The sequence below is a fragment of the Sitodiplosis mosellana genome, unplaced genomic scaffold (assembly GCF_009176505.1).
Source record: "Sitodiplosis mosellana isolate CC-2019 unplaced genomic scaffold, AAFC_SMos_1.0 Smas_scaffold_6162, whole genome shotgun sequence".
Taxonomy (NCBI): Eukaryota; Metazoa; Arthropoda; class Insecta; order Diptera; family Cecidomyiidae; genus Sitodiplosis; species Sitodiplosis mosellana.
In genome coordinates this window covers 1,595,100-1,608,686 of record NW_022601403.1, presented here as the reverse complement: position 1 = coordinate 1,608,686, position 13,587 = coordinate 1,595,100, and the positions used below count along the sequence as shown (strand labels likewise).

The 13,587-nt window shown below is 37.2% G+C and overlaps 2 protein-coding genes across 3 annotated transcripts in view; both read right to left on the bottom strand.

Annotated features, from left to right (window-relative positions):
- Window positions 1-1,357: 1,357 nt before the first annotated feature.
- LOC129574340 (uncharacterized) lies at window positions 1,358-4,272 on the bottom strand. Its single transcript, XM_055456203.1, has 2 exons — window positions 4,142-4,272; window positions 1,358-2,875 (listed from the first exon to the last, which is right to left on the bottom strand). The coding sequence occupies exons 1-2, from the start codon at window positions 4,186-4,188 to the stop codon at window positions 2,137-2,139; spliced, it is 786 nt and encodes a 261-aa protein (XP_055312178.1). The 5' UTR covers window positions 4,189-4,272; the 3' UTR covers window positions 1,358-2,136.
- A 188-nt stretch (window positions 4,273-4,460) lies between these two features.
- The window catches only part of LOC129574341 (uncharacterized), a 12,410-nt gene continuing 3,283 nt past the window's right edge, over window positions 4,461-13,587 (bottom strand). The window contains exons 2-3 of one of the 2 annotated variants that reach the window (XM_055456205.1): window positions 5,291-5,666; window positions 4,461-4,614 (exon numbers count right to left, since the gene is read on the bottom strand). In XM_055456205.1, coding sequence (XP_055312180.1) covers window positions 4,461-4,614; window positions 5,291-5,666 — 530 coding nt within the window. Of the gene's footprint in view, window positions 4,618-5,290; window positions 5,667-13,587 lie in introns of both variants that reach the window. The other variant, XM_055456204.1, reaches the window with a different exon arrangement.

The window sequence follows — 13,587 nt, the reverse complement described above, 5'->3', positions numbered from 1 at the left end:
GTTTCCTTTTTGCACACACACTTTTTTTTCTTAATCATTTTCCCATTTCGCTCGCTATTTTCGGGCGGATTAAACGATTTGTGCAATATTTATTTTTCTTCATCGCAATTCAATGATGTGCTTGAGATTGTAAACAGACACACAGCGTCTGTCTTATATTTGCACATGCATCACGTTCGCACTACTTTTAAGCACAGCTCGTCTTGGTTTCTTTTTTTTTCGAACAAGTTTCAGCGTGAAAAAATGGCAAAAATTATTTAGATGCCGATGGAGGAAAAACCGATCCGATGCATAAAGACCGAAGTCACTAATGGGCTTTAAACGCTTGTTGTTTTTCTAATTGATGCATAGAGAGGAAATCTTTTTAGACAGTCTCTTCTTACTGATAGTACGATTTTGGTTATAGTCGGTCCAATTTGTTTGTTCAATTTGATTGAATTCAATTTTCGCATTAGAAGCGAAAGTGATCAAGTAATTCTCATTTGGATTTTAATTTTCTGGTTAGAATATAGGGAATATTGTCTATACTCTATATATAACATTTATGTGTTCGGTTGAATGCCATTTTTGATGAAGCAGACTTGCAGGCGATTTTCGCTTATGCTTTTCATTCGATGCTACTTCACTGCGATGGCGCTGCTTGATCAATATAACACGAAAATTGTCGCAATGTTTTAGTTACTTTGATCAGCAACTGAAATTTCATTTTTATATAATCAATCCATTGCGTTTTCGAATCCGCTGAGTGGTCTCAAGCCCTTCTAGAGGTTTTGTCATTTTTTTTTGGACAACAGTTCAATTACCCAAAAAAGAATTGTATACTTACATTGTTTTTCGATAAATATACTTACATTTCTCATATTGTAATCGAACGAAAACCTCATTTGCAACCAACATGGCCTATTGGCAAATATATTTCGAATATTCGAATTTCAGTAGTTGAAAATGTATACAGTTTGATAAAATTTTGGCCAAGAATGTTGATGATACCAACTTAGTGTATATATTTTAGAGTTCATCGTTGCGTTCCGATAAGTTAAAGCCAAGATTTCGAAATCTTGATGAAGATCAAAGATTTTTTCTTTTTTTATAAGCTGCAATGTCAATCTCTCCATCGTTTACTCGAAAAGCATGTGATAAAGAGCAGAAATCAAACCCCTTACCTTTCAAGGTATAAAAGTCATTGACAATGACTCATTATGAACATTTGTTGAACAAAGAGGCCACAAATTATTGGCCACGATACTCATTGATACCCAAATTTCAACGATATTTCATTGTCACCCGCATCAATATTGAAAGATCTGCTTTTCCGCTAAAATTAGAACATGCAATAAACAAAGAAAAAAGTAAAAAATTTCCTTAAAAGCAATACGATTCACTCCACCGTCTCAATTTATTAACATAATAAAGAGGAAGTTGTGCGGTGCCAACTGTATGGTCCGTCAACTTGCATACAGTTTGTGATCGAAATGTTTTTCGTTTTACTTAAATTTAAAGAAGAAGAAGAAAAAACGTGTCAAATTTGACGCATTCAATTGAGGCATCTGTCAAATTGGTGTTTATAGAATTTGGTGTCTTCAATCAAAATGTCGAATTTCTCTCTTAATCATCAATGTTGCAAATATTCTGATGGAAATTGAATTTTGAAAATGTGGAATTCATACACGAACAAAAAGAAGGACCTAAATGCAATTTTCTGGAGTTTTCTTATCTATCTCTTACTAACTGTGAAATGAATCGATTGTAATTAAAAACCTAAGACGTCATTATGTTTAGTTTCTCAAAGTCGGCTTCAATTTAAAGGAAATAAAATTATTTTAATTAGGTGAAAAAGACACGTACATTTATCGCTATTTCTAAAGAGACATCAAAAATTCAAATGATTACAAAAAATCAATTTGGATCGATTCGATAGAAGAATATTTTTAAAACTGTGGCGGTTTTTAAGTTGGATGTGTGTGTGGCCAGCCATCGCAAATGCATCGTTGCCATTCGAAAAGTCGCAGAGATTGAGAGTGAAAAAAGAAAATTAAAATTTCTTACACAACTATTTTGTTCTGTCCATATTATCTCAATTAGCTTATCGTATGTGAAATGGATTTATTACTGCATTTTTTCTGATTCTTTTTTTTTTTAGTAAAGTGCGCGATTTGTTTGTCGTAGATCGATCGTTTTAATTTTACGTGTATCATCGCCGTTCACAATGGACGTTGTTTCGCCGAGTACATGCATCGTATTGGAATAATCGGAATCAATTTGTGGTATGACCTTTTTTTCGGCCGGACGCAGTGTGTTCAATAGATCGGTAAGATAGAGGAAGCTTTGTGGTCCATGATTATCAGCAGCAGATGCACCACCACCGCCGCCATTATTATCGTTGCCATTGACATTTCGGTATTTTTCAAGTTCTTCGGAAATTCGTTTCAATCGTTGTTCAACCGACGTAGTCTCTTCAATTTTCTCCGAAATTTCTTCCATATCAAGGGCGGCAGCGGCCTCATTATCATCATTCGTTGTGATCGATTCAACATGATTGGGTTCATCGTCATTGACTTTGGTGCTCTCTTCCGATGCCATGACTTTGGTGCTATCCTCATCCTTTTGTTCATTGTCGTCCATCAATGCTGGCTCTTGATCATTGATATTACTGTTCGATGCATGGCTACTCGTTTCCATTGTGACACGTAACGTGGCCAATGGTATGGCCACGTTTAATTTACGATCCGATATCGATTTTGCGGCATGCAAACTGGGCACTGGCGTTGTCACATGTGATACCGTTGTTATTGGATGCGATTTTGGTGTGGTCGATGCATACACATACGAATCTGATGAATATGACGAGGCTGGCGTTGTCGATATTAATGGCCGTCTAATCAAAAGAGAAGAAAAAAAAAACAAAAATAAAGAAACTTTTTTCACCATAATTTTTTTTCTTTTCAAAATTGCTTTACTCTATGGGTTTTTGTTTTATTGCTAGTGTGTAGTATTTTGCCCACGGCTCTGACTAAAATGAAACAAAAAATGTGTTGCAAATAACAAACCAAATGACACCCATAGAACAAAATAACAACTTATGAGCTCTTTATCCATAACTGAGACGGAAGAAAACTTAGAGCAAAAAAGAGACAAATAAAGTTGCGAGCATAAGTGACACAACCCCAGCATTGATCGGAAAAGACATTTTTTGCATTTTTCTCGCTACTGGAAAGAGATAGCGACTAGGTGTCTTCAGATTATTTGTATTTTTTTTTATTTTCTACAATAATGCCGAAGACACCTAATCTGTGTTTCTTTCTAGTAGCGAAAAAAATGCAAAAGACTTCCGCTCAATGCTGAGTTGTGTCCATTTTGCTCACAACTATATTTATCTCTTTTTTGCTCTAGGTTTTTTCCCGTCTCAGCTACGGATTAAGAGCCCATAAGTTGTTCTTTTGTTCTATGAATGTCAAATGTATGTGGAACACAACGAAAAAAAAATGAACGAAAAATAAATGGTTAAAAAAAGAAATCGAGAGCGAAATTCGCTACTTTAGTTGTTTGTTTTTTTTTACGGTCGATTAGATTTGAAATGTAGCCGAAAATGTGTGGAAAGGATTTGCAGCGAATTGGTGTGCAAAAACCAAAAAAAAAGTAGAAAATATTAAACCAAAATGAAAATGAAAAGCAAAACGTTCCGACTGTTTTGCGTCGGATGAGTTTTGGAACAACAACAACAACAACAACAATGGAAACAAAAATGTATGGAAAAATAAAATGGGTAAACTAGTAATAACCGTTAAAGTAACTAACCCCATGCCACCAGTAATCTAGTCGATTGTTTTTGTTTTTTTTTTCGATTGTTAGTACGATATAAAAAAGAAAGAAAAAAAAAACAAGAGAAAAAATGTGTATGATGTGTCTACGAGAGTCGGTTTTCCTCGAATCCGTGGCAAAAAATAGCGAATTTCCATGTAGAATAAAATTTCAATTTTTGGTTAATTGGAAACGAGTAAAAAAAGCATTACAAATTAAAACAAGAAAAGAGTCGATACTTGAGCTGTACTTTATGTGTGTGTGGGTGTATGTGTATTGTTTTTTTCTGTTTGTTTTAAATTAAGAAAATAATTTAAAATGTGGTGGAAAAGGGTTAGCTCACCTAAATTGGTTATTGAGAAATTTATTGGGTTGAATGTTATGCTGCATGTTCCTCTTTTGTTTTTCATTTATTCAATTTTTTCTTTTTGTTTATTTTCGTTTGTGTGTGTGGGTGTGGGTGTGGATGTGTGTCTGTCTTAAATTTCTTTTATTTACTGTAAATCTTTCTTCTCATCGCCTCTCTTTTTTTGCTCTTCTTTTTTCTCACTCCCTCCCTCTCTCTCTCTCTCTCTATCTTCGCTCTCGCTTTTCCTCTCAAATCATTGACATATTTCTTTCTCTCTCTCCCTCTCTCATTAATTCTCACTACCTTCACTACCTTACCCCTGTGCCGATGACACCGGAATGCTGCCATAGTTATAATAATAGCACCGGGTTTGTTCGCATATAAAATCTTTAACGGCTGAACAATCTTCGGGTGCCCATCGTAAACTTGGCGCTTGTAGCATAACACAACCTTTTTCTAAACCGCTGCTACTGTTCAATTCGACGATGCAAATCCATGAATTTGATTAAGCCAAGTGGTGGTGTTGGTGTTGATGATTTGATTGGATGAACGGTGTGTTTGTTGATGATCCGAGTCCAGTCCAGCGAGCGCGAACGTCGATTACGTCAAATGATTGAATAAAAATAAGGAAGAAACACAAATTCAATTAAATAACCAGAATAATAAAAATGCCAGCGACTCATTCACTAAAGAGTCTTCAGTAAAGACTCTTATCTAACTTTCAATCAAAGTCTTTGATTATGACATCGAATTAAAATCGATAATCCCTGCTTGTAATTACTAATCAAAACGAATGTAAAAAATGAAGAAAAATAGGAATAAAATCTAAATTAAAAACCGGAAAATAATAACCAGAAAATAAATTCTAATCATTTTCTTCATCATTTTGTGTTTTTCCTATAAATTTGTTATCTTCTTTCACAAAATGCGCGTATTTTTTTTTCTATATAAGTGCAAGTCCATCGCACGGAAATCAGAAATGGTTCAATAAAATAAACCCATACGAATGGTTATGGACTTATTAGTTGTATTGGATCGTGTTTTCTTAGCTTATATGGCGCTTTTATTACAATAATAATGCGCTTACTTTACGGTTTTTTTTACAGGCAATTTTTTTCTATTCAAAGCTAATTATTGGTTTACCTGTCGCGAGCGGTGCGTTGTGGTGCTGTGTTGCTATTATGATCGACCGGATCGAGTAAGCCAGCTTTAACGGCATCATTTGCATTATCGAAATAATCGAATGTTGCATTGAATGGCAAACCAGTACTCATCCATAGGAACATGCCAGTGCCAAGACGATTGCCCGATGTCCAGAAATCATATTTACTGTAGCCGGCATTTTGTAAATATTGGCTCATCGATTCGACCTTTTCTTTTGTTTCAAATGATGCCAATTGCAAGCCCAACGATCGACAATACTGATATGCCAAGAAGTAATTCAATTCCGGCGAATATGGATTCATTCGACTCACAAAATACTGTACACCTTCCAATTGAATGGTTGTGATTCGTTGACCTTTTGGAGAACCAGAATAAAAAGAAAATTGCACAAAAATTTAATCATCAAAATAAAATGGTAAAATGTGATTATAATGTAAAGTTTTGTGTGAATATAATGAGTATATTGAATAATCCCGAAAAAATGTTCTAAAATGCGGGTTGAACCCAGAATTTACAAAAAAAAAACACATTTAGTTCTAATTAGCATGTTCAGATAATTCTATAAATGACTTCATAATCTCAAAGTGAATAACTGTTTTGGTTAAAAACTTAACGTTGAAAACACTTTGAATGACGACGTTTTTCGAATGACAAGCACTTTGGACAAAAGAGAATGTAAGTTGCGGGCGCTAATTTGCATTAACTGCATCGAATAAGCTGTGATTAGATGGTGAAATAAATCAATAATAAGTACAATATGGATGTGAACTCCGTTATGTCGGAAAAGGACACTGACCGAAGGTCAATACCCTTTTGGCAATTGTCGAAATGATATGTGGCAATGTCGCACTATACAATAAAATTTCGTTTGTCATATTCTCTAACAAAATTCACTGCGAATTTTGCTGAACACAGCCGGTCACAGCAGGCACGATCGTGCCACTCGAGTAATTCGTCACTATCATATCATATAGAATGAAACGTTTTCACGTATTCTAAGGTCTGAAGAAAAATCGCAAGCGATTTTACTGCAATAAACATGTAAAAAAGATCAATATGTTAAATGACTCATAGAGGACAGTTATAGTGGGAGTCTCTATCATCATTTATTTCGAATCAATTACTGATTAGAACACAGACTGAAATTCATTTCTCATTTTAATGAATTACACAATTTCAACCAAATTCACTACATTTTTTGTAGGAATAATAACGGAGAATATTTAAATAGCAAATATTAGTTCATTTGTTAATAGATAGCAACAGAGAAATAGATTATCCTTAGGAATTCATTCCATTTCTACCTGACAAGTTCTTGGTTTCAGAAATAGTGTTGCACTTCTTAAAACAGAGATCATGATCAATAATAAGCTAATGCATGAGTTTGAGAAGAGCCTCGGAAAAACTGTCAACTTTTTTGACCCTTTATTTCACTTTAAAATCCTATCATTCTTATTGAATAACCCTGTGCTGTGCGTTAAAGTTAAGAGTTCATGTTTTCGTTAACAATTTAGAACGTCTCTATGCTATTTTCGCGTATATTTTCTCATCGTATTGATCTAGTGCTGAACCAGCACTGTTGGTGCTAGCAAAAAATCTGTTCGATTCACTTTAAGTGAATCACTTGCAATGAGTGAAAAAAAATTGCCAGCTAAAAAAGTCGATTTCTTACACAGAGAAAAGAATTTAATCTGTGGTTGGCGTGCGTGCATGAGTACGCGCACTCGTTCTTTTGCTCGCAAGAGACTTAGAATATGCAACATGCACAGAAAACTCTACTAACCCCGAATCATGTGCGACGAGAACTCTGTGTTTGCGAGAGACAGAGAGAGAGAGAGAGATCATGTAGCCCGATGTATTCAATAGTTCATCGTAATTACCGATCCCTAATTGAATGCACACACAAATATCCACGGTCTATAAATTCATCGTAGTCGTTCGTTCGTTTCTGTGTCGCAATGTGTTCTCAACATTTTGAGTCTTATTCTTTTGGTGTGTGTCTTAGGTTCGGTTCTTTGTCCTGAAAGATGTATCTCTTGCTCTCGCTCGCTGTCTGTGTATTCAATGGCCAATTAGCGTTTTGTATAAACGATTCAGCGTAAGCGCACACACAACAACAATGAGGCAGAAAGTGAGGCGCACAAAATGCCAAACATACGCACAATTTAATGTGCATTTTTGTGTAAATATGCAAAGAGATCATCTGCCTGCTGCAATTATTACATATTGTTGTTGTTGTTGTTGTTCAATTGGTTTCTCGTCAAGCTGTTATTGTGTTGGCTGTGTGCCTTACAAAAGGCTCTCATCGTTCGACATCGAAAGGGAAAATATGGAGATCGAGCGAAAAGAAGCACACACACACACATACACCCAGCGCAAAATGACGGGCAAAAGCAAACAGAACGAACACAAAGCAGGCCGTGAGTGAAAGAGACGGCAAACCAAATCTCAGCAATGAAGTGGAATGAAGCGATGAAAAGATTTAGTATAAAAGTCGAAGAACATTGATAACCATGTTAATAATGTGAAAAAAGAAAGAATGAAAATAAAAACGAATTGCTGCTGCCGAGGCTGCAAAGGAAGAGGAAATGTGCATACAACAAACGACCAACGAACACAAGAGCGAAGTGAGTAGAAAATGAAAACACACGATGCGAACGCACAACAAAATGTGAAGTGCGTAAAGAAAAAAAACACAGGCAATTATTTTGTATTTTGTCGTTACTGTTGCATTTTATCAGCCGGGCTCGGCTGTTTCGTGCCCGTGTGTGTGTGTGTGTGTGTGTGTGTGTGTTTGTGTATGGGTCTGTTGTGGTGTGCCGTTGTTACTGGGCTCTCTTCGCGCAATGGTTCAGGCGGCTGCTGCATTTGGTGAATGTTTTGTGTGTGTACACATATTTGTGTGCAGCGATTTCTTTGTTTGCCCAAGCGCTAAAAATCTATTTTTATCTGTCTACGGCCGCCACATCGAAATGTGAGATATATACATATTTGTTGCACGCTCTTCTTCTTTTTCTTCTGCTGCTGCTTTTTTGTCTCTTCTGCTACTCTCTCTCCTACTTGTTCGTTGCATTTGTTTGCCGAAAGGGTTTTCCTTTCCTTTGGCGTTTCGTATTTACTTCTTGCTCGCTATCCATTCGCCTTTTATCCAGCAATTTTACTTTTGTAAAATACACAATTTTTTGCGCTGCCATCGCCGTCACTACTGCTGCCGCTGCTGCAGCACGAAGCTTCAATACTACGTCTCTCTCTCTCTCTCTCTCTCTCTCTCTCTCTCTATCTGCTTCATTTTAACTTTATTTCCTTTTTTTACTCTCAGCTTTTATTTGATCTAGAGGAGATGAATTGCAATGTCGGATGGTTTATTGTGGTCGCAATTACTCGCCTCAACTCTTGTCGTATGAGTGTGTGTGTGTGTGCCGCAATTTTAAATTGCAACCAAGTGAAATAGTCTCGAAGAGAGTTCAGCACCAGTGAGAGCGGAATATAAATAGAAATGAGGGAAAAAAAAGCTAAAACCTAAACACAATCACATGCCATATCATTTCGCAAGGACTTTGATGTAAGCTCGATTTTAATTATATCAAGCAGAAGCCGAAAGCAAGAGCGAGCTAGCGAGCGAGTGACAGAGAGAGAGTAAGAGAGGGGGAGAGAGAGAACGAAGAGAGATTTAGTTTCATCGTTTTGCCTACAAATTCGCGTTCGTTTGCTTATTCGCTTTGGCCGTTAACCGTTTTGTTGGTCGTGCACGTTGGCACAACTGAAGAATGCATGCGGCCATCGTCATCATCATCCACACAGAGCCAACACAAACCGGGGCAGAGAGAGGATGAAGCATGTGTGTTTGTCTATGCAAGAGATGGCCACTCTAGGGCTAAAAACAAGAAGAAAACAAGAAGAAAACAAGAACCATCTCGAAGTACGAACAAACGAACGAAAAAAAATTACTACGTTGAAGAAGATTAAAATTTATTGCATTCGCGAAATGGATAAAAAGAAACCGAACCAGACGCAGCCAACCAAATTAAACTATTCCAAGGATTTTTCCGACTATTTTGCCATCTCTTGATCCAGAATTGTTGGTAAAAGTACTGTCAATGCGGCCGCTGCCACCGCCGCCGCCTCTCGGCTTCATTGTGTGTTTGTGTTGTGTCTTCGTTCGCTATCATCATCTGGCGTCTGTGGAATCCGTTTGTCCAAATCATCGCATCGATTTTTCTTCGTACGTATTGAGTTGGTTTCTCACGTTTGACCACCATTGCATGATAGCCATCCAAACAGATGAATCTTAACGATTCGCGTTGCGTGTTTTCTCTGTTTTTTTTCTGCATGGTGTGAGAGGTCAAGAGAGAGAGACAGAAAGGGTAAGAGTGTGTTTTCGAGAGAGCAAGACCAGTCAAAATACGACCAGAGATATAGACTAGAAAATTACTTGGCACAAAGAGTCTAATTTGGCGAGACAACGAAATCAAATCACACACACACAGCAAAAGAGATCTTTCAACTGATCTCTCACTCTCTCTCTCTCTCTCACTCTGTCTCGGTTGCGTTGATGAAAATCGCTGTCGAGCGCGCATTTTTATCGATTCATTTGGTGAGTGGTGCGTTCATTGCGTGCAATGCAAAACTTCACTCGCTCATCGTCAGCCACCAATAAAGACCACCAAATTATCATTCGACGACTCAAAAAGAAGAACAAAGCGAAAAAAAAACACACGAATGAGGTAATTACACAATAAACATTTACACTTTGCAGAATGAATAGAGAACGAGCTCATCGTTGTCGGTGTTTTTTTTTCTTCTCTCTCTCTCTCTCTCTCTCTCTCTCTCTCTGTTTTTTTCACTCAATGTTCGCTTCTTTCACATTTTAGAGCTCGATGGCGGGCCGACTATGCGTTCAACACATGAGCTTCAAGAATATAAACACAAAAGCACATACCAGCTAAAGATAACACTTTGAAACGAACAAAAAATAACAACACACACAGTTCAAGTAGAAAAAGTGTCAGTGTGAAACAGAAAGGAAGATAGAGCGACTAAGAATGTGCTTGGGTTATTGTGTATGCGCGTAATTTAATTTACGAGTCATTGAACTTACTTGCGATGGATGGGTGTAAAAAAAAGGGAAAAACGCGCAGCAATCGCATTGTACTTTTTTTTCTGCTTCGGCTTGTCTCTGGCAAGACAAAAGACGCACCAATTTGAATTTTTATTTCTTTCGATAGTTTTTAAATGCCAGTGAAGTCAAATCATCACACATGGAATTCGAAAGAAGAAAAAAAGGAAAACAAAATTTCGGTGTTTTTTTTACAACTGTACACTATTGCAAAAGCAAGCAAACCAATTGATAACTGGTATGTTTACCGTGATGAAATTACGCGAAATAATGCAAAAAATCAATGTGTATTTGACGAAACCGAATTTCGATCAGCAACGAAGGCTACGAGACCTCAAAGAAAGGGCATTTAAGCGTCTTAAATGAGAATGTGATCCAATTTTGGAAGCTGATCAGAATGAAGATCGGAATAGTTTGCTTGATGTTTTCGTTGCTGAATTCCATTTTCTCATTGTGTTCCGAATAAAAAACAGACTCCGAGAGAGAATTTGATCGATGCGAGTGCGATTTCTGATCGAGATACTAGTGTACAGGGAAATCTGAAAACAAAAACGTTGCTTTGAAATTGGGACTACATTAACTTGAAAATGTTCAGAGGCAAAACGGCTTCATGTTCGTTGAAATTACTTCAGAAGGAAAAATTCAGAGAAAATCGAGAAATAAAACAAAAAGAAAAATTTGGCCAAAATACATTGTCAAATCAATTCATGAGCTATAATGGAAGATAATAATAAAACGTTTATACTATAATCTTCATAGCTCTGAATCATAACAAAGTTCAGAGAATCATATCAGAGCATTGTGAAATTACACAAATTTACGTTAAAAACGTGAAACAATATAAAAACCTGCGCAATTTTGCATACTTGAATGCTCAATTAATGTCAGCGGATTGTGTGATGATAAAACATCTGTAGATTTGCATACATATGACTAAGAAAATGACGGGATGATAGTGCAAGTTTTGGTGCCTTTCATTTTCTACGGAAATTCAGTGTCATAAGAGAATTGCTGCTATCGTCGTCGTCGTCTTCATCATCGTCGTCGCAGATAGCGTAAACAAAAAGTCAACACGTAACTAATCTTCATCAACCTGTTGTGTTTCGATTTGAGCGTGTGTGTGTGTGTTTGGTTGGAATTCTTCGTCGCTGCAACGAACATACCGGAACGACGGTACATTTTATTTACATATTTTAATTTCGTTTTAATTTGTCTGTCTATTTATAAACACGGGGCATTGTGGGCAACAACACGACCAACAGAACACCCATACACCTCGTGGAACACCTTTTTTTCCTTTCTCCGTCTCTTTCAAATCCATACATACACATCGTGTGTGTGTGTCGTCATGTCTCACCTTGCTCACTCGATCTCTCGATGCCAGAGCATTTAAAGGGAACAGTAGAAAATGTAATAATTTATAAGACAGATCCAAACAAAGTTATTTAGATAAAAGTTAAGAGAGAAAGAAAATGCACGCACAAGCCTAACAACACATTTTCGATGTTGAGAATTTCCACAGTACTTGCAGTACGTTCACTGAAGACACTTAACCATTTTTGTTTTCGAAAAAGAGATACAGACTCTCAACTTTATGCAGCACGCATCCGACCAACCGAACAAAAAACAATTATTCGGTTTTCGTGCTGTTGTTGCGTTTATTATTTTGTTTCGTGTGTATCTTTTCTTTCATTTCTCTTCAGTTGGTTCTATTGTTGAGCGTCAAAGCTCACGAGCTGCTGCCGTGTTCTTTCTAGATTTTGTGTGTGTGTGTTTGTTTGTGTTTTTCTTCTCTTTTCCTCTATTTCATGCTCTTTCTCTCTTTTCCTTCTATCGCGGCCTCACTCATTTACTCTCTCTCTCTATTTCTCTCATTCATTCACTCTCTCTCACTCACTCGATGCACGAGAGATATGGGAAAAACATGTATGCAAAGTGTAAAAAAAAAACCAATAAACGGAAACAATAGCATTTCCTTTGGCTTTTGTATGCACAAACAAGATTGTGAAGTACGACGCGCAATGGTGATCATCACATCGACAACAACGACGACACTATGGGCAATTTAAAAAAAAACAACACCCAAGAATTTTTTCACTGTCTCCGTGTCGCCTCGCGTTGCTCTGTCTCCAACACTCGCTCGCTGTATGTGTGTTTCACTGTGTTTGTCATGCAATTGAAACAAACGTGTGAGCGGTAACCGAAAAGCTAATCAAGTTTTTTTCTATGTTCGGGAGGATCGCGTGTTTGTAACTGCAAACCGGCAAACGAGTGTGTTTAGCACGTTTTCAACACACATATTATTTCTGTTGCATTGTTATCAACGGAGTGTGAAAGAGCTAGAGAACTGGAGAAAAAAACAAGTGAGTGAGAGAGTGAGAGTGATAGATCGATACTAGTAACACCAACTAGTTCCACTCTAGAGAGTGTGTAAAAGAAAGGGGAAATGCGAGATGGAGTGCGAAAAACATCCAAGAAATGGAATGCCAATGCAAATAACACAAACAACGACAGCAACAATGACGACGACGACGATTGATGGATGTGTTTATGGCGAAGATGAATACGGAATGAAGAATGCGCTGATCATCGATGAAAATTAAGAACTGAAGAAAAATGTACCCCCCTTGACACAACGTGTGTGTATGTATGTTACGTGACTACCTTTTGTCATTTTGAGTCAGAAACCGCATGCACATGCATCATATATGCAACACACCAACTGACATATTCGAACGCCCTTCGCGCTAGCGCACACACACGCCCGACAGCCAAATCATTATCGAAATTATATTCAAATCAAAACTGAACGTGCCAAGTGTTTCAATTGAGCTGAATACACTGAATACACTTCATTTCTTTTTTTTCCGCTGTCTATATTTTATTTTTTTGGGAGTCTCTTTCAAAACAACAAACGGAAAAAAAAATTCCATAAGTTTTTGGCTGAAGCATGAGTCATGTGGATATGACAGTCTGAGAGAGCGATCGATAGAGCGACAGTTTTGTATGTTAATTGAGAACATGCCCAGACTCGATTACTTTCGCAGCCAACTTCATCCAAAGTTCGAATGAGAATCGTGATCGGATCAGTTGTTTTTCTTCTTTGCTCTCTCTCTCTCTCTCTCTCTCTCTCTCTCTCTCTCTCTCTCTCTCTCTCTCT

Coding starts and splice junctions, on each gene's coding strand:
- LOC129574340 (XM_055456203.1), bottom strand. CDS start 4,188: ATGCAGCATAACATTCAACCCAATAAATTTCTCAATAACCAATTTAG. Junction 2,876..4,141: donor TTTCTCAATAACCAATTTAG/GTGAGCTAACCC, acceptor TCTTTTGATTAG/ACGGCCATTAATATCGACAA.